This window comes from Papaver somniferum, chromosome 10, assembly GCF_003573695.1.
Source record: "Papaver somniferum cultivar HN1 chromosome 10, ASM357369v1, whole genome shotgun sequence".
Classification (NCBI taxonomy): Eukaryota; Viridiplantae; Streptophyta; class Magnoliopsida; order Ranunculales; family Papaveraceae; genus Papaver; species Papaver somniferum.
Window position 1 is genome coordinate 50,113,645 of NC_039367.1, and position 21,447 is coordinate 50,135,091.

At 40.9% G+C, this 21,447-nt stretch overlaps 1 protein-coding gene across 1 annotated transcript; it reads left to right on the forward strand.

The window, feature by feature from the left end:
• Positions 1-2,258: 2,258 nt before the first annotated feature.
• LOC113315619 lies at positions 2,259-20,034 on the forward strand. Its single transcript, XM_026563884.1, has 5 exons — positions 2,259-2,454; positions 2,565-2,701; positions 3,558-3,667; positions 18,242-18,605; positions 18,781-20,034. Exons 1-5 carry the CDS (start codon positions 2,259-2,261, stop codon positions 20,032-20,034), a joined length of 2,061 nt encoding a protein of 686 aa, XP_026419669.1.
• Positions 20,035-21,447: the final 1,413 nt, after the last annotated feature.

Below are 21,447 nucleotides of genomic sequence, written 5' to 3' on the forward strand. Positions count from 1 at the left end.
ACTTCTCCAAAAACACCTAAACAAACATAAGAACACCATAATAAGTATAGAAACGAGTACTAACATTACGAAACATTGAGGACAAATTAGACACATAAATGCGTCTATCACACCACCGTGCCAATGGCAAACCATGCCAGCCACGTCTCCGCGCCAAGGCATTCCGACCATGCCAGCCGCACCACCGTGCCAATGGCAAACCATGCCAGCCACGTCTCCGCGCCAAGGCATGCCAACCATGCCAGCCGCATGTGCCAATGACATGCCGTGCCAGCCACATCTCCCCGCCAAGGCATGCCAACCATGCCAGCCGCACCACCGTGCATATGGAAAACCATTCCAGCCACGTCTCCGCGCCAAGGCATGCCAACCATGTCAGCCACGATTCCATGCCAAAGCCATGCCGACCCTGCTACATGCCGCTGGCTGCCAAAATAAAGGTTGCAACAATCAACTGCCACCCTTCGATCTGAGATGAAGATTTTAGCCGTCCAAGGTCGCCAGCCAACGCGTGGTAACCTTTGGCCTAACGCCAAGCCTTAATTTTGGTCGCGCCCAAACTAATGCCAAACCTTAGTTTTTGGCAGCGCCTAACTATGTCAAAACCTTAGCTTTGTCATGCCTATACTGTGACAAAGTCATGACGGCCCCGCTACATGCCGCTGGATGCCAAAACGAAGGGTTGCAACGATCAACACCACCCTTCCATCTGAGATGCAGATCTCAACCAACCAAATTCGCCAAAGCGAGATGGAAGTGTGGTTGCTCCCTAGATTTTCGGCCCCACTACCCATCGACCATTCATGTCTCCCTAAATGCGCCACATGCATTCCAAACAAGGTCGGGCCCATGTTGCTTGCTGGCCCCCTTTTCATCGACCAATCAGTTCGCTTTAAATCCGCCACAACGCGCTGGAAGTGTGGTCGTGCCCTAGCTTGCCGTCCCCACTTCCCATCGACCAACCAGGTCTTCCTAAATGCGCCGCCACACACATTCCAAACAAGTTCGGCCCCATGTTGCTTGTCGGCCCCCTTTCCATCGACCAATCAGGTCGCTTTAAATCCTCCACAGCGCGCTAGAAGTGACGTGATGAATTTGAGACTGTCGTGGACGGCCTTCGTTCGTACGACTCCTCCAAGCCGTTCCATACCATCGTGGACATCCAACTTCAGGCTGGTGTTCGGTGGTAGTTTTAGGAGGCATGGTAGGTATTCGACCAACCAGGGCATAAGCGGGCCCACTGGTGGTCATTAAGGTGGTAACCTGCTCCTGCTGAGGATCGTCTAGGCAGGTTAAATCATGCGGACAACTTGCATGGTCGTGATTATTTCTGAGACTGAGATGGACAGTCCATATGCTCGATCGGGCTAGTATAGCACACCGAGAGATGTTTGCTCAATCGGGCTAGTATAACACACCGAGAGTTGTAGCCTATACGGGTATTTCGTGCATGCCTCATTAGTGACACTTGGAGATTCGTGTTACTCTGCTGAGAGCAGCACTCAGTCGTCATGCCGCACCAATAATGAGAGTTCAGCAGGAACAACACAGGAAATACAAGGTTGGTCATGCATTAATTGATAATGCTATAAATTCACAGAATATTGGGATTGTTGCCATATGCTCCATTCTAGGTGAATTAGTAAAGTGGAGAAGTATTCATCACTTATCAATGGCTTTATCCTTTGCAGGATGTCAGCGCATAATTTTGGCTTTTACAATTTTAGCCTTAAATGAAAATCCACCATCAACATTAAGTCCCCTGCCTATCACATGATGGTTACACTATTGTGGGGTAGGCATGAGATGGTGACAAATTGGTATATTGAAATGACCAATCTAAAGTAAACACATATTTAGCGCATAGATAGATATCGTCAGGTGTTATCCTGGAGATGGTCAAACCTGATTAGGGTTGTGGAGGAAGCAGGAATTGGTAAGGAGAGCCGTTCTGGTTCCCTTGGTTTCCTCCGTATATGTCTGGGCAGAGCTTGGACCGTTTCTTGGACTGGGTGCGCTCCCATCCATTATACGGCGGCTTCTCTCAAATATATCTGACAAACATTGTTGATTGAAGACTCCTTTTCTCCCTGGGATTCTGTTAGCTCGTGAAATATAAAGAAAATTCGAAGGACGTCTCCTATCGCAGAATCGTTTTCTTCTATATTCCAGGTACTGCTCCGCGCTTATCCGATCTTCTGATTGACTGATGATGATTTTTTTTTGTAACCATAACTTCTTCTCCTTCGAAGTTTTTCATGGAAGCCGTTGGTGATGATCACTCTCTAACTTCTCCAGAAAAAAGTTTTGAAGTCAACAAGCCTGAGGAGGCTGGTGCACATGAAGAGGTAATGGCTAAGATCGATCTCCCACCCTTTCAGCTGCGATCGACATGGAGGAGCAATGGAAGCGCGATGAAGCGTTGCGAGTACCAACGAGCGCAAGATCTGAGAGGTTTGCAGCACGGTTAAAGAGGCGGAGGGTTGAACACAAACGTCCTCTTGGTGGAGACAAGTATGATTATCCAATCCACGATGGCATGATAATCCTTGATTCTGACACAGACGAACATGAGCGTCTGAAAGTGATCAACACAATTGCCAACGCTGCCGTGGCTCTTGGGGAAGATGTGGAAGCGATCTTTGTTGATGTTGTTGAGGCGAATAGCGTTGCTGCAGAAATATCCGAAGTGAAAGCTGAGGCAGATCCATAGGAAGAAGCAGTAGCGGTCAACAATGGCGACGGTGTTGAAGAAGGCTCCAGTGGTGGTGGAGACGCAACCAATCTTCTTGACGACTAAATTTTCCTGTTCTTTCTCTTGTCTTCTTTTCTGGGCTTTTCTTCTCGTAATTTGTGAACATTTTCCTTGCACTCTGTGGCGGCTGAGTTTAAGGTCCTTTTTTACTTGCTTGATTGAATAAGGGTTTCACACTGCTTTTTGATGTAAATCTTTCATATATTGGATGCGATCATAATATGTTGTTCTTGAAATGAAAAAGAGAATGCCATAATGAAACACCACACACCTGTCTATGCTCCTAACGCGAGATCTCTCTGGTCTTGCTAGGGTAAATGGCCCAGCATATTTTTCTTCTCCCGCACACATTCTCTTTCCCAATATCTTCCAGGGAATACAAGATGTTTGTTTAGGGTTTCCTTCCAGGCCTTCTCTAGTGGGCAATGATGATTTAGGCTGACTCAGGACTTTGTTTCTTTCTTTAGGGGTAAATAAATTCCTAGATGGAAAATATTCGATTAATTTGAAAATTGAAAATTGAAACCCTAATTATGAATTCAAGTATTGCAATCATTTTCTAGAGGAATTACAAGTGCGGCATGAAAAGGAAATTATAAAAGAAACACGCTGGAGGAAATAGCAAAGCGTTTTAAAGTGTCGAGGACGCTGGAAAGTGGTAGCACAGCGTCTTAAGTACGGTAGGGTTTGAGCCATCGTGAGTGAATTGTTACGCCTTTCAGTTTGTCAGCATTGATGAGCTTGCAGTAGCCACCTAGGATAACATCTGCTACCAGGTACGGTTCATCCTCCCTTTCGGCAGGTGGAGTGGTCATTTTCACCGTCATGCTCCCAACCTGGAATGCAGTCATCTTCTTCACCAGATCTTCAATTCCAAATGGGTTTGGGAGTTGTACAGATACCTGGTCCCTGGTCTTGTCATCGTTGATCGAGACAGCTTCTAAGATCCTGATAAAACGCTTGAAGGGACCGACCTCCCATTCACATCTCCTAGCGGGAGTTGGGTTGTTGGTTGGAGCGAGTCCCCAGGGCTTATCAAGAGGAATGATTGGTTGCAAAAAGGGTTGCGTGATGAGACTTACTTGAGATCGGAACCTTTTAATGTATGCTGATGGGTTATCTCCATAAAGTTGTGTCACGTTTGGCAAGCTGCAGATACGGCAGCAGACAGTCTTCAGGTCCAGACGGCTTGTTGGAGATTCTTTCGGGTATCGAAACCGGTAGAGGAAAAACTCCCAGTATTTCCTTGTTTTCGTGTATCCAAGAGCGTCCTAGGACCATGTCATAACTGGGATGTTCTTTGACTATGTAGAACTTTGCTTGCGTCAAGGCATCACCCAATTTAACTTCAAGATCGATTTATCCATAGGAATCTCCAAGTTCTCCTTCTGGATTCTTAATCACGGTTGGGCTGCGAGTAGCTTCTTGTTTCAAAATCTTTTCCGCCTTCAAGGTCTTGACAGTGATGATGTTGAATTCGGAGGTTGTATCAATCAATGTGCTATCGAACTCGACATCCTTCAAACGAGTGACGGTTAAGATCCCCCAGTTTCCCTTGCTCGCATCTTCCAGGAAAGACTGAGGTTTCGAGACTACTTCCTTCTCTGGATACAAATGCCTGCCTGATACAATGCGGTTGAGGGCTGCAAATATGTCTTGACGCTGGGCCTTGGAGAAATATAAGATTTTGCATAAACGCTCCATCATAGATTGTACAGTCTTGCGAACAGAATCCCCGGAAATCATGCAGTTCCTGATAGGAAGAGGATCTCTATGAACACCTTCGTTTCCAAGCTGGAGTTCTCCTGCCTCTATCTTTTCTCTGAAAATTTGTTTCAGCCTGTTGCAGTCCTTGGTCGGATGATGGACGAACCTATGGTAGCGGAAGTGCTTGAGGTCTGCCATGTCTTTCTAGTTGGCGGGCGTCGGATAGGAGGCATCTTGATAGCATCGTATTGAATCCATGCTTCCAAGAGTTCCATTACTTCACTCATGGGGAATGGGAAGCCTGCATCTTCGGTGTCTTGTGCAGGAGTCTTGCCCGCTCCTTTTTGAGACGAAGTCGTGTGTGCCGGAGCCGCACGCCTGGGTTGTTGTTCCGTTGCTGAAGCTTTCCTTTTTCCTCCTTCGCCCACCACGCTTACAGAAGGACCAATGTTGTATTGCTTGTTTGTGAGACGCTTGCTTCCTCGACTCTCACGTGGATCTTCGTTTCGAACAACCCTGGTTCTCTCTAGCAACGCTGGGGAATTTTTGGCTGAACGCTTAGCAGCTTCATGGAGTTCGGAGAACGTCTGAAAGCCAAAATTCTCTAATAAAGCGCGGTATATGGGTATCATCTCGTTGATGCACATCTCTACCAGCTGACGTTCAGTGACGTTCGGATCATGACAATCTAGTGCTTGAGTTCTGAACCTCTTAACAAAGTCGTTCGGATGCTCGTTGTTCCGCTGTGAGACTCTCCCTAGATCTGAAAAGGTGATCTGCTCGGATACGAAGAAATACTTTCTGTAGAAAGCACTGACCATCTCTCCCCAATTGGATATGCTGTTAGGCGCGATGTTGTTGTACCAGGTGTACGCCCTTCCTGTAAGTGAATTCGAGAACTCTTTCAGGCGGAGAACATGATTGTACTCATGCTCCCCTAAGGACTCCAAAAATCGAGAGATGTGTTCACGAGCGTTACCAATACCATCATAGAGGGAGAGCTGAGGAGAGGTGTATCCTCTTGGAAGAGGAATTCGTTGCACATCTTGAGGGTACGTCGGCTGATGCTGGTGCGCATCCATTAAATTTCCTTTTCCTCGGTTTTGGAGAAGTCGTTCCAGGTCCTCACGCGTGATGAATTTGGATGATTGGTCCCTTTCCCTTGGACGTTCAGGAGCAACAAGAGCTTCATCATTCATGTGGTCCCGAGTGGAAACGCCTGCTCCGGGTGTATTGAAGGCATCCCTTGTTGGCTCCAGGGGTTGTTATAAATCTTGTGGCAATCATAATAACTTCATTCATATCCGTTTGAGTCTTAGCAAGAACTTCCTGCCTCTCCATCAAGTCTGCAATGGTAATGGGATATGGTCCTCCTCTTGTCCCTCCGGCTCCTCGTCCTGATGAAGGAGTGGAAGTTGTTGCTCTGGTGATCACCGGAGGTGTTACACTTGAGGAGATGCCGGGATTCGCGGCTGCTCTGGCTCTGGTGATAGGAGGCGTTACACTTACTGAAATATCTCCTGCTCCGCTGGCGTTGGTGGTAGAAGAGACGACTCCAAGATATGTATTGACCACAGTAGCTCCACTGACAGGTACATCAACACCGAGAGTGTTATACACACTAACTCCATCGGAATTGATTGCTGATACATACCTAAGTTCTACCATCTTGAAATAGATTGATGATTGAATTGATCCTAAGATCTATCCTTTCGAAATTGATAAAATTGAATCAAATTTTTAAAAAATCGACTTTACAACCGAGAGATTAACCTCCCACTGTGGTCGCCAATTGTTTATGGGTGAAAACTATTTCTGTCGCTTTTGGTAATTTGGGGTGTTTGGATGAGAAATGAATCTAAACCCTAAACAAATGCACTGCACGGGAGTGCTTGTGATTCGAGAAATCAATATGTACAACTCTGTCCTAAAGCAATAAATGGTCGTTCCAGACTTGCTTCGGCCAAAAAGTGAAGGAGATGGGGTTGATCTTAGGGAGGGAAGCGAAGAAGGTGTTGAGATTGTGAAGGTGTTGAGATTGTGAAGGTGTTGGCTGTGTATGACTTGTATCAGAAAGATGAACTGGCTTGCAGAGCGTAAGCTATCAGTTCTGGTGTTTAAATACGATTGTATCAACACTAGGTTTCTGTCTTGTCTCTTGTTCGGAAATGGGGAGGAGAACCTATTTATACAATTCATTGCGCCTAACCCACGTTTCTCATGGGAAGTGGAGGAAGTGGAGTAATGGAGTTATGGTAATTGTCACACGATCAGGTAAATCCCACTTCTCCCATCATCACTAATCGTCCATGACTTCCTGACACGTTCTTATGATGGCGCGTTGCGCGCTGCACGTTGTAAACCGCCATACCAATACCCCAATAAGTATCCCCCAGTTTTTGACATGACTAATGTATGAAGCATCGCTATTTTAAGGCTTAACGGAGTAAGTCATGATTAAGCGTCTTAAAATAGCATCACGTCCGACCATCTTCGAGTGATCGTTTGGAGGCTGTAAAGGTAATCCCTGACTTGTCCGATCACTCTGTGTGGAAGAGTGGTGGACACTGATCGTGATGATGCCTATTGGTCATCTAACTCATGTCTTAGGCTGTCCGTCCAAGCTGGCGAAGTTGGACGGACGAGATGACTTGCGACCCACATCTGCGACCGTTGGATTAGGGTTTAGGAGGTGCTCAAACACCAACCTTTAGCTTGGTCGAATCCAAGCATGGGACGCGTTTTTGGCAAGACCGATTGGTCATGCGTGTAGACGGCATGCCGGTGTACACGTCCGTACCTCGCTGTCCCATGGATATGCGATCTAAGCCACTCAATTTGTCCGGTAAAGTTGAGTGGTCGAGATCAGTTTGCAATAGAAAATCGCACGACCATGCCTAGTTTGGGCGCACGAATCGAGACACCTAGCCATGGTTTGTCTTGGACGGTCGAACATGGAGATATATGGGTCCACATTGATCATGTTGATACTCTCCAGACCTGCTTAGTCGATTCCTGGACCCTTCATCCAAGCTGGCGAAAATGGACGCTCGCGATCAGTTTGCGACATATGCATGTCGCAAACCCTAATTAGGGTTTCCGTCCGGTTGCGTGCATGCTAGGTTGGCCGACCAGAATTGCACCCTACACTCCTCATCTGGAGAGGTAGATCGTGTAGGACCCACATTGGGCCAGTGGTGAACACTCCAATACCTGTCTGGCGGTTATAGGTATGATCTAAGCCATCCAATCATGCTGGTGAAGTTGGATGGTCGTTATCAATTTAAGACCTTTAGTGGAATTTCTTGCGACCCTTTGAACCTCACGCCGGCCGAACTTCGGGAAAATGTACGTGATTATGTGGTTAGGTCAGGAGAGGATCGATTATGCAGGCTTGAAGGGGATCGCCGGTGTGCAGGCCAACGCTTGTCCAAATATGCCGGTGAAGTTGGACGGACGTGATGAATTTGAGACTGTCGTAGGCGGACTTTGTTCGTACGACTCCTCCAAGCCGCTCCATACCAGCCTGGACATCCAACTTCAGGCTGGTATTCGGTGGTAGTTTTGGGAGGCATGGTAGGTATTCGACCAACCAGGGCATAAGCGGGCCCACTGGTGGTCATTAAGGTGGTAGCCTGCTCCTGCTGAGGATCGTCTAGGCATGTTAAATCATGCGGCCAACTTGCTGGTCGTGATTATTTCTGAGACTGAGATGGACAGTCCAGATGCTCGATCGGGATAGTATAACACACCGAGAGATGTATTCTCAATCGGGCTAGTATAACACACCGAGAGTTGTAGCCTGTACGGGTATTTCGTGCATGCCTCATTAGTGACACTTGGAGATTCGTGTTACTCTGCTGAGAGCAGCACTCAGTCTTCATGCCGCACCAATAATGAGAGTTCAGCAGGAACATCACAAGAAATACAAGGCTGGTCATGTATTAATTGATAATGCAATAAATTCACAGAATACTGGGATTATTTCCATATGCTTCGTTCTAGGTGAATCAGTAAAGTGGACAAGTATTCATCACTTATCAGTGGCTTTATCCTTTACAGGATGTCAGCGCATAATTTTGGCTTTTACAATTTTAGCCTTAAATGAAAATCCACCATCAACAATAGCGTGCGGCGTACACTACGCCCGTTACAAGACAGTGTCATAAGGATGAGGCGGTTAGTAAATACAGGGAGTAATGGTAAAACGCTTTCTTTTATGGAACATCAATTCCAGGCGTTACCGGTTACCACCTCCTCCCATTTACTCATCTGTTTTCCATTTCTTACGAGACCATAGTTCGTTTCACTTCGACTTGTATAAATAGGTCTTACCTATTTCCACCGAACAACAAGTTATGTTCAGGAGCATACAACACTAAGAAAACGTTTGCTAGCTTTCCCATCTGTTAGCTTATCACTTTCTAATACAAGTCACAAAAACAACTACTCTTCCAGAATCAACTATTCTGGTCTCAACACTCTCTTCGCTTCCCTCCCCAAAACCAACCCTTCTCCTTTTCTTTGTGACTGAAGCAAGTCTGGAACGGCCATTTCTTGGTTTAGGCCGGATTTGTACAGAATGATCTCTCGAATCTAAAGTACTCCCTTGCAGTACATTGTTTAGGGTTTAGACTCGTTTCTCACCCACACACCCGAAATTACCGAAATCAGCAGAAACCGTTTTCACCCTCAATTACTCCTTTATGTCCCCAACTTTCTAGAAATGAAAGAATTGTTGTTCATAAGTATGCTACTCTTGTTAAACATGAAGAATCTGAAAAGGCGGGGGTCTAACAACACCACCCAGTATTTCTATTAGCAATCTTTATGGACTAACTCTGAAATACTTTGCTAGAGAATCAACTAGATAGAAAGTATCTCAAGGAGTTATTATCTCAATCTCTCGATTTGATATTTACTCAAGCAAATAGAAATCTGTGAGTCTTTATCAAAGAGAGATAACTTGGACGGTACCAAAGACCAATGTCCAAGGATCAATCAACTACAATCAACAAACAAAGGTTTGATTAGAGAAGTTGATAATCACGAACGCACAACCTGTATTATTTCAATTATATAAAATATAATGCGGAAAAGAAATAACACAGACACCAGAAGTTTTGTTAATGAGAAAACCGCAAATGCAGAAAAACCCCGGGACCTAGTCCAGATTGAATACACACTGTATTAAGCCGCTACATACACTAGCCTACTGCAAACTAACTTCGTACTGGACTATAGTTGAACCCCTATCAAACTCCCACTGATACAAGGTACAATTGTACTCATACGCCTCTGATCCCAGCATGATACTGCGCACTTGATTCCATTAGCTGATCTCACCCACAACCAAGAGTTGTTATAACCCAAAATCACAAACTTGATAATAAACAGATCTGTCTCACACAGAAAAGTCTATAAAAGGATAAATCTGTCTCCCACAGATAAACCCTAGGTTTTGTTCCGTCTTTAGATATAAAATCAAGGTAACAGGAACCAATTGATAATCCGGTCTTATATTCCCGAAGAACAACCTAGATTAATCAATCACCTCTCTACAATCCTTCCTGACTACACAAGTGAATTGTCGAGGAATCACAAACAGTGAGACGAAGATGTTTGTGACTTATTTATCTTGCCTATCGGAGAACTCTCACGATCTCAATCCAATCAATTGATTGTACTCTTACGATAGAAGATGCAGGATTATATCACACAACTATGATAAAGTAGTATCGGTCTGGCTTCACAATCCCAATAAAGTCTTTAAGTCTTTAAACTGATTAAAGAGAAGAAAATCAAAGGTTAATGGAGATCGACTCTAGCGGGAGCACTAGTAGCACACAGACGTGTGGGGATTAGTTTTTCACAATACTAGATGTCTCTTTTATATAGCCTTCAAATCAGGGTTTTGCCTTAGTTACAAAGCAATCCATATTCACCGTTAGATGAAAACCTGATTTAGATTCAAGCTAATATTTCTCAATCGTTAGATCGAAAACTTAGCTTGTCACGCACACTTGGGTAGACGGTTACTGGGTTCGTGAAAACCATTCCCAAACATGTATGTGTATGTTGGTTCAACATAGTAACCCAAAAGGTTAACCATATGAGCATTTCATATTAACCTTGTTCTTCTTCACCATAACTAGTTCATTGACTCAAATGAACTAGTTACAAAGTTGTTCAATTGCTATGAGATCTTATGTAACTACACAAGACACAATAGAAACAAAGATGATTCGATTCGATAGAATCGGCTCATGAACATTATAGCCACGGTTTGCATAAAGCATTCCTTAGTAATTTAATGTTTCATGTTCAGAGCACATCTTTAGATCATAACCTCTTAAGTTCACAAACAAGTTCGCGGACTTAAGTTAATCGGTTGAGTTTTCCAAACTCAGCAGAAATTCTCAGAAAGAGAAATTCCGCCAGTTCGCGGACTAAGCACACAAACGAGTATTTGGAAAATCCCAGCAGAAATTCTCGGTCGAGAACTTCCGACAATTCGCGGACTGAGTCTGCGAACTAATTCGCGGACTTGGCAAGCCAATTCCACAATCCTCCCGATTTCTCTTGATCAACAAAGTTCGAAAACTTCGGTTCAAGGAATACATGGTTATGTAATCTAAACTCTTATTTCAATCATTGAGACATTCTCACAGGACGTTATGTAGCCGTTGTTCACAGACCGATTCACGTCACAGCAATGCTCAAAGTGATTGAAACTTTTCATGACTTTCGTCACTAGGTGAAGATAAACTTGATCAAAGCGAAACGCTTTACCAACACATGATTTCGAGATAAAAGATAAGCAATGAATGCTCATCTTGAAATGTCAAATGTGTATGATCTAGTCTATATAGCATACAACTTTTGTCTCATAAGAAGTATGAGATAGAAGAGATAGACTTTTGAGTGATAGATAAGTTAAATTTTCCACATACCTTTTTGTTGATGAAGTTCCACGGTTTCTTGTACAGATCTTCGTCGTTTTATGATGAATCACCATGAAGTCCTTGAGCTCAACTACACTTTTCTATCCTAGTTCGAGACTTAGCTATGTAGGCTAGAAATCAAGACTTATAGTTTTGATCACTAACATTGACAAACATGCTTGAGATAGCAACGCATGCGAGGTTGAACCGAGCTATGATCTAACAATCTCCCCCTTTGTCAATTTTAGTGACAAAACTATTAATACATATGAAATACAAAAACGATAAACTTTAGTGGATCCTATTCCATAGTCTAATCTTCAACGTTCCCTGAAATCTTCGTCCTTCCAAGTACTCCAATGATCCCAAAGGTTGTAAGTTTAGCATCACCGTTGTTGAAGATCCGTAGCTATAACAATGAGAGAAATCGAGATTCTCGATCATTATTATACAGTGTCATAGTATTATTATATAACATCAAAGTCCAATTGTATCACGACTTTAACAATAATACTACGGTGATATGTATCACTCCCCCTTAGTCAATACTCCATCTCGATCATGGAAACCACTCCCCCTTCTACAATTATCCGAAAACCATATGTATTTGTAGTGTGAACTACAATATTTCTCCCCCTTTTTGTCAATAAAATTGGCAAAGGTACAAGAATGGGATCTTAATGAAATTTCCACAAGAGACATTTCATGACCAAAAGAAAAATACATACCAACTTAATTTAGATGCAATCTAATAGCCGAAGCTAACATCATTCATCAAGGAGTTTTAAGATACAAGATAACCCCTATAAAATTCCACAGACGCACTCCCCGCAAAATATTACCATTAAGAACAAGTTCAAAAGAACTCTCCCCCATTTGATGTCATTCCCGAGAGAACAACAAGAGCAACCTTAATTTCGAAAGAAAAGAAGGATTTTTAATTGGACACCAAAAACCATAGGAATGGTTTTCTATATCCAAAGCTCAACCAAATTAACCACAAGTAAACCCATGATTAATTCAATTGGAATACGCAACTAAATCAAACCACAAAAGTGATCAATTTAATTGAAAGTGCTCAACATAAGTAAACTCACGGAGCTACGACTAAGTCAATCACACGAAGATGACTAACTTAACCGTTCAAATACTCAACATAAGGAAAACCTTATGGAATATATGACTACATTAACCAAAGAACATGATAGTGTATCCTTTCATATACTCAACACAAGAACTTGTGGAATATATGAAAACTCAACTAGATTAATTACAAGGGAACCTATAATTAATCTAATTGGAATACAAATAACCAAACTAATCACCGAAGTAATCAATTTAATTATTTTGGGATCCACATAAGAGAACTTATGGAACCCCGACTAAGTTCATCATAGAATATGACAACCTTAATCGTACATGTACTCGACATAAGAAAGAAGACTTATGGAGTACTAAATAAATAACCAAACTAGTTGATTAATTTAGTTTCTAATGATCGATATATAGCATCTTATGGAACAACCAACAAAGCCAAGGTAAATCGGCTTAGTTGTAAGGTGCTCAACATAAGACACACAATGGAGCTTTCACGGTAAAACATAATAAAATAGATCAATGAAGATCAATACCGTGGATAACATGCAAGGATCTATTCTATTTTCCATCATAACAACATAATACACTTTATCCTTGTTGAACAAAAGATTTTATCCTATTTTCCATCAAATACATGATTACATAGGCTTAACTTTTGTATATGTCAAAAGTCCATTCGTCCTTTCATTAATAAGAATACGGATTCATGAACGACTTTACTTTTGACAAAATATGGGACCTTCAAGTTCACGGACGCAAACAATACATATCCCATAAAAATATTGCAATAACACAAAACATTAAAATACTGCAATAAACATCATCCTCCAAATATTTTTAGAATTTAAAACCAAAACCTAACAAATAACATAAGAAGATGAAAACAAAAATAGTTATGTGTAGTCACAATCATCGCTATTCCTAGGATGTCTTCTTTTTCAAAGCACTAGTTATTCTTCCAACTAAACCAAAAAGAAGACATCCTAGGCGACAATGCCTTTGAGAAATTCAGCATCATTCCCAAACTCCTTGTTGTCAACATCCATTGGAACATATGGTTCACGAAGATAGGAGTTTATGTCAACGAATTGTCTTGGCTGATTATGTCGTACCAAGGCTCTCTGAATTTTTAAGGACTTTGACACAAAAGCCTTTATTTCACGAATCTCCTTTCTTACTTCCTTCAACTCATCAAGAACATAGGAAAACTTTTGAGCACATCCCTGGGATTTCTTGTATTCCTTCTTTTTCTTTTCAGGGACTTAGAAACATGCGATTTTTCTTTTTCCTTGATTGAAGATTTAACAATCATGTTGACATCCTTTCCATCTGACATGGTGCTTTGAGAACAGTTATAAACAACTGTATTTGTGTGATTGAATCACCTAACTCAACAAGCAATATTATATAGGATGTCAAAAAGGAAAAATGAATGTAGAGTTCGAAACTTATTGACAGGTTCGTAAACGCCCAACTCTAAAACCCTATAAAGAGTAGAATTATCGATAATAACCCTTTATTTTATTTGATATACAGAAAATAACAAATCTAAGAAAATAAGGAAAAACGTTACTGAAGCCTGAATCAACACTCAATCTTGTCTCTTTTCGACCAGGCACATGAGACAAGATTTTCCCAACAACACAATCAAGTTGTGTTGCGATGAACAACGATTTGTCCATCTTTTTCCTCAATGGAGGAATCTTCAGACTTCTGTCTATCAAAACGATTCGATCATACTTTCTTTTCAAATGGTTTTACTCTATCCCTGGAAACCAACTTCTTAGATGAAGATAAGATCCTACATACCTCGGCGGTCTTCTGAGCAAGTTTTAGCTTCCTTGCTAATCGATCTGCTCTTCGTTGAAGTTTGCTGGCGTGCCTTATTTGGTGCTTGTACTTGTAACACCTTGATAGTTCGTGTCCCTTCATCGAACAAAACGAGCACGTCAAACTTGGATAGTATTCAGGCATCTGAGATGTGCAATCAGCTAGACATACAGTAGATCCTGCAACATTACTGACAGGGTTTCCAGTTAGAGAATCTTCCATCTTGATTGGGTTTCCTTCTTATCCGAACGCATTGAGGTTGATATATGTATTGCTACAAGTATCAAAATCGATGTTTTCACCAAGGAACCCTACACTTGATTTCCTATCTTCATCGGAATCATAGGTTTCAGACATTTCATCAAGTGTTACAGCTAGACCTTTGTTCCCAGTGTTTTTTCTACGATTTGGGCATTCGTTAGCAAAATGGCCAAAACCCTTACACTTAAAGCACTGAGGCATGTCCTCGTCATCAGCCTCGTCAGCATCCCTGTTTTTAGGAGGTACGCGACCGTGAGGTTTGTATGATGACCTAGGTTTGTCTCTTGAAAACCGTTTACTTCTCTTCAACATAAGATCCTTAAACTATCTTGTGATTAAGGAGACCGACTTGTCAAGGTCTTCATCTGAAAAATCATTCTTATACTGATCATCCTCAGAGACATGAACACTTTTACCTTTGACAAGTAATTTAGTGTTCTTCTGTGTTTTAAAGGAAACATCCTTACCGACTTTGGATGTATGCTCATGGTCAAAGATTTAGCTTCCCAACCAAGGTGTTTCTGGAAAGATTATTGAGGTTATTCCCCTCAACGATGGCATGCTTCTTAGACTCGTATCTAGATGGCAGCGATCTGAGAATTTTCATCACAATGTCCTTTTCAGGAATAGTCTTACCCAATGCAAAAGATGCATTAACAATTTCAGACACTTTGTGATTAAACTCATCAAATGTTTCTTCATCTGCCATACGAAGGTTCTCCCAATCGGAATTAAGGTTTTGAAGCCTAGCTTCCTTTTCACTGGAGTTTCCTTCAAATACGGTTTCTAAGATATCCCAAGCATCTTTAGACCTAGTGCAATTAGACACATGGTGTTGAAGAGGGCAATGGCATGTATGATAGCATTTAACCCTTCAGAATTCTGCTTTGCAGCAAGAATCTCGGCAGCATTATATTCACCAATATTCTTGGGAACAGTTCCGTCTCCAGCTGCAACAACGGGCGCATCATAACCATTCACCACATATACCCATGATTGAAAATCACGCGATTGAAGAAAAGCTCGCATCAATTTTCCACCATAAGTTTGGAGCCATCGAAGACTGGTGGTACGTTAATAGAGATACACCTCTGTCCATAGAGTCAGATCGCTACAAACAGACTTGTTAGGTCTTAAACGTGTTTGCCTGCTCTGATACCAATTGAAAAAGGGGGTCTAACCACCACCCAATATTTCGATTAGCAATCTGTATGGACTAACTCCGAAATACTTTGCTAGAGAATCAACTAGACAGTCAGACTCAATCTAGATAAAAGTATCTCAAGGAGTTATATCTCTCTCTTGATTTTTTTACTCAAGCAAAAAACAATAGCGAGTCTTTATCAAAAAGGAATACTTGGACGGTACCAAAGACCAATGTCCAAGGATCAATCAATATCAATCAACAACCAAAGGTTGGATTTCCAATTGATGATCACGAACGCACAACCTGTATTATTTCAATTATATAAAATATAATGCGGAAAAGAAATAACACAGACACCAGAAATTTTGTTAACGAGGAAACCGCAAATGCAGAAAAACCCCGGGACCTAGTCCAGATTGAATACACATGTATTAAGCCGCTACAGACACTAGCCTACTGCAAACTAACTTCGGACTGGACTATAGTTGAACCCCAATCATCCCACGATCCAAGGTACAGTTGTACTCCTACGCCTCTGATCCCAGCAGGATACTGCGCACTTGATTCCCTTAGCTGATCTCACCCACAACCAAGAGTTGTTGTAACCCAAAATCACAGACTTGATAATAAACAGATCTGTCTCACACAGAAAAGTCTATAAAGGATAAATCTGTCTCCCACAGATAAACCCTAGGTTTTGTTCCGTCTTTAGATATAAAATCAAGGTAACATGAACCAATTGATAATCCGGTCTTATATTCCCGAAGAACAGCCTAGATTAATCAATCACCTCTATACAGTCCTTCCTGACTACACAAGCGTTGTCGAGGAATCACAAACAGTGAGACGAAGATGTTTGTGACTTCTTTATCTTACCTATCAGAGAACTCTCACGATCTCAAGCCAATCAATCGATTGTACTCGTACGATAGAAGATGCAAGATCAGATCACACAACTACGATAAAGTAGTATCGATCTGGCTTCACAATCCCAATGAAGTCTTTAAATCGTTAACCTGATTTTAGAGAAGAAAATCAAATGTTAATGGAGATCGACTCTAGCGGGCGCACTAGTAGCACAACGTGTGGGGATTAGTTTTGCACAATGCTAGATGTCTCCTTTATATAGCCTTCAAATCAGGGTTTTGCCTTAGTTACAAAGCAATCCATATTCACTGTTAGATGAAAACCTGATTTAGATTCAAGCTAATATTTCTCAACCGTTAGATCTAAAACTTAGCTTGTCACACACACTTGGGTAGACGTTTACTGGGTTCTTGAAAACCATGCCCAAACGTGTACGTGTATGTTGGTTCAACATAGTAACCCAAAAGGTTAACCATATGAGCATTTCATATTAACCTTGTTCTTCTTCACCATAACTAGTTCAATTGACTCAAATGAACTAGTTAAAGAGTTGTTCAATTGCTATGAGATCTTATGTAACTACACAAGACACAATTGAAACAAAGATGATTCGATTCGATTGAATCGGCTCATGAACATTATAGCCACGGTTTGCATAAAGCATTCCTTAGTAATTTAATGTTTCATGTTCAGAGCACATCTTTAGATCATAACCTCTTAAGTTCACAAACAAGTTCGCGGACTTAAGTTAATCGGTTGAGTTTTCCAAACTCAGCAGAAATTCTCGGAAAGAGAACTTCCGCCAGTTCGACTGGGCGGACTGAGTTCGCGGACTTAGCACACAAACGAGTTTGGAAAATCCAGCAGAAATTCTCGGTCGAGAACTTCCGACAGTTCGCGGACTGAGTCTCGACTAGGTTCGCGGACTTGGCAAGCCAATTCCACAATCCTCCCGATTTCTCTTGATCAACAAAGTTCGAAAACTTCGGTTCAAGGAATACATGGTTATGTAATCTAAACTCTATTTCAATCATTGAGACATTCTCAGAGGACGCTATGTAGCCGTTATTCACAGATCGATTCACGTCAGAGCAATTCTCAAAGTGATTGAAACTTTTCATGACTTTCGTCACTAGGTGAAGATAAACTTGATCAAAGCGAAACGCTTTACCAACACATGATTTCGAGATAAAAGATAAGCAATGAATGCTCAGATCGAAATGTCAAATGTGTATGATCTAGACTATATAACATACGATTTTTTTCTCATAAGAAGTAGGAGATAGAAGAGATATACTTTTGAGTGATAGATAAGTTCAAGTCTCCACATACCTTTTTGTTGATGAAGTTCTACGGTTCCTTGTATAGATCTTCGTCGTTGTATGATGAATCGCCATGAAGTCCTTGAGCTCAAATACACTTTTTTATCCTAGTACGAGACTTAGCTATGTAAGCTAGAAATCAAGACTTATAGTCTTGATCACTAACATTGACAAACATGCTTTAGATAGCAACACATGCGAGGTTGACCGAGCTATGCTCTAACAGAATCCATGCTTAAACAGAAATTTAGAGTACAGTGGTTGGATCTTGGGGATTCTAATTCTTCATTTTTCTTTAATTCTGTCAAAGGAATAATATATTAACTTTAACTTACTCTGCTGGTGAAGTTCTTGATGAAGATGAGCCTATTTCTAGAGAGTGCATTGATTTCTATTCAGAGTTATTTGATGAGCATGGAACCAAGACTAGTACTAGTGATCTTATTGATAATTTGAATTTCAGTTCTCTGGTTAATCCTTCAGCTGCTGCAGATCTTATTAAGGAAGTTACTAAAGATGAAATAGTTATTTCTCTTTCCTCTATTGGTTCTAACAAAGCCCCAGGGCCTGATGGATTTTCAAGTTATTTCTTCAAACATTGTTGGTCTATTGTTGGAGATGATTTTGTTGTTGTTATTCAAAATTTCTTTGCCAAGTCTAGAATGTTAAAGGAGGTAAATAGCACTTTCTTAACCTTGGTTGCTAAATGTGATAATCCTTCTAGAGTTACTGATTATAGACCTATAACATGTTGTAATGTTATATATAAATGCATAGCTAAAATCATCTCTATTAGAATGAAGAGAATTTTGCAAAACTTAATAAGTGCAAATCAATTTGCATTTGTAGGGTGGAGCAATACAAGATAATATTTTGGTGGCTCATGAAGTTGTGAGAAACTATCATAGGACTACTAGTACTCCTAGATGTGCTTTAAAGATTGATCTCAAGAAGGATTATGATACTGTGAGTTGGAAAGCAGTTATTGACACTATGAAGAAGATGGGATTTCATGATCAGTTTTTACAGTGGATATTTCTTTGTATGTCTAGTGCCAAATATTCTATTCTTATTAATGGCTCTCCTCATGGATTCTTTGGTGCTTCTAGAGTATTAAGACAAGGTTGTCCTTTATCCCCTTATCTATTTGTAATTGTGGTGGAAGTCTTCAACAACATTCTTCTACAATATGTGAATCATGGAAAATATGGATTTCATCCTAGGTGTGCTCTCACTAAGCTTACTCATTTATGTTTTGCTGATGATGTCTTGGTTTTTTTCAAAGGAAATCTTGAAGTTGCTATTGTTCTTAAAACTTGTTTAGATGACTTTAGTAGTTGTTCTGTCCTGCAAGTGAATAATCAGAAGACTGCTTTATATGCTTCTGCTACAGATTCTTCTTTGCTCTTTGATATCAATGCTTGTCTCAATTGTACTTCTAGTGAGATTCCTGTCAGGTACCTTGGTTTGCCTTTACTTTCTACAAGACTCTCTTATGCTGATTGTTTACCTCTTATATGTAAAGTGAGAGCTAGGATTAAGTCTGGGAAAGCAAAGCACTTAGCTTTTCCTGGTAGAGTTAGACTTATTAAAGTCGTGCATACTGGTATGGTCCATTTTTGGCTGTCCTGCTTCATCCTCCCGCAAAGAGCTTTGCTTGAATTAGCTAGCATATTTAAAAGATTTCTTTGGTCTGGATCTGACTTAGGAAATAAGCATAATCCTATAGGTTGGAGTACTATTTGCTTACCTCTTGAAGAAGGAGGTCTTGGCATTAAAGATCTTGCTGCTTCAAACATTGCTTGTAGTCTAAGACATATTTGGGACCTAGTTACTGGCAAGAGTTCTATATGGACAAAATGGGTCAAGGATAATCTGATTAAACACAAGAATTTCTGGGAGATGAAGACTCCTCAAGATTCTTCATGGTACTGGAGAATAGTTCTTGAACATAGGTCTATTGCTAGAAAGATTATTGGTACTGTAATTGGTGATGAAACTAATACTTTATTTCTTCAAGATAATTGGCATCCCAAAGGAAAATTATCAGAGTGGGTTGATCCTGAGATTATCACTCAGTACTTCCCTAAAATAATGCTTTAGTGTCTGATTTTGTGGTTGATGGTGTTTGGGAGTTTCCTTCTCCTTGCTATGATCATATTCTCACTGCTTTCCACCAAATTTCTATAGTGGATATTAATGTTATTGAAAAAGATCTTGTTATTTAAAAACCTAGTACTTCTGGGCAATTTACTATGAAAGACACCTACAAAGCTATTTCTCCCCATGGTGCTCCTGTCTTTTGGCACTCTATTGTTTATTTCAAGTTGCATATTTTTGGACATTCCTTCATTGCTTGGGTGGATCTTCATGGAAGACTGAAGACTAGAGATAATCTTGTTAGATGGGGTATCAGTTAAAATGATAATTGTGTCCTGTGTGATAATGGTAAGGAATCTGAAGCTCATCTTTTCCATGAATGCCCTTTTTCTGCTCTGATTTGGTCTGGTTTGCTTCTTAAAATGGATTACAATAGAGGTCCTTCTACTTCTTGGGAGGTTGAAATTCAGTGGTGCATTACCTTTTCTGAGGGAAATTTTCTGATTATCTCTATTAAGAAACTTGTGTTTACTGGCTTTATATACCGGATACAGAGAGAGAGGAATAACAGAATTTTTGCTGCCAAAAAAAAATCTCCCCACCAGGTTAGTCTTTTCATTGTAAATGATATCCAGCTGAAATTGAGTGCTCACCCTAGAAGTATAAGTGATACTCCTGATAACAGAAGATTTCTTCAGAACTGGAATGTTGAGTGCATATTTACAGTCAAAATTTAGAAGCAATGTAGTTGGTTGGGTCCTGAGGAGGATGAAGTTATGATTAATACAGATGGATCTCTCAAGGAGACTACTGCTGGTTTTGGTGCTTTACTGAGAGACGATAAATGGGTTGTTATTGATTGTGCCACTGGTGGATGTGAACCTATGACTGTTGTTTCTCATGAGTTGCAGTGTGTTGAGCTAGGTCTTAACTTGGCTGTTGCAAACCAGCTGCCTAAAGTGCATGTCTGTGTTGATTCTATAACTATTTTTTCTTCTTCTCAACAAGACTGAGCCAAAGCCACCTTGGAATTTAATTCATCTGTGGAGAAGGGTTTGTGCTCTTCTTGGAAAATTTCAAAGAGTCAGAGTTAGCCACTTCTTTAGAGAAACTAATTGTGTTGCTGATTGGTTAGCTAGCTTGTATCCTAAATGCAACTTTGTTCGACTGTCACATGGACAGTACAACTCTGAGTTTAGTCTCATTTTGTTAGAGGACAGTAGTGGTAAAATTTACTGGAGGTAGTTAGTTGGTTGTAGAGTTTTTTTTTTCTTTTTTTAAGGCTTTTGCCTTGTCCTGTTTTTTTGTTTTGGTTTTGGATTTTATCCCAGCTAAATGTATCAAAACAAAAACAAAAAAAAGAATGGAGCGACTATAACTACCGTTAAAAACTCTAATCTCTTTTCTAAATTTTTC

Coding starts and splice junctions, on each gene's coding strand:
- LOC113315619 (XM_026563884.1), top strand. CDS start 2,259: ATGGAAGCCGTTGGTGATGATCACTCTCTAACTTCTCCAGAAAAAAGT. Junction 2,455..2,564: donor ACGAGCGCAAGATCTGAGAG/GTTTGCAGCACG, acceptor ATTCTGACACAG/ACGAACATGAGCGTCTGAAA. Junction 2,702..3,557: donor TATCCGAAGTGAAAGCTGAG/GCAGATCCATAG, acceptor CCCTTTCGGCAG/GTGGAGTGGTCATTTTCACC.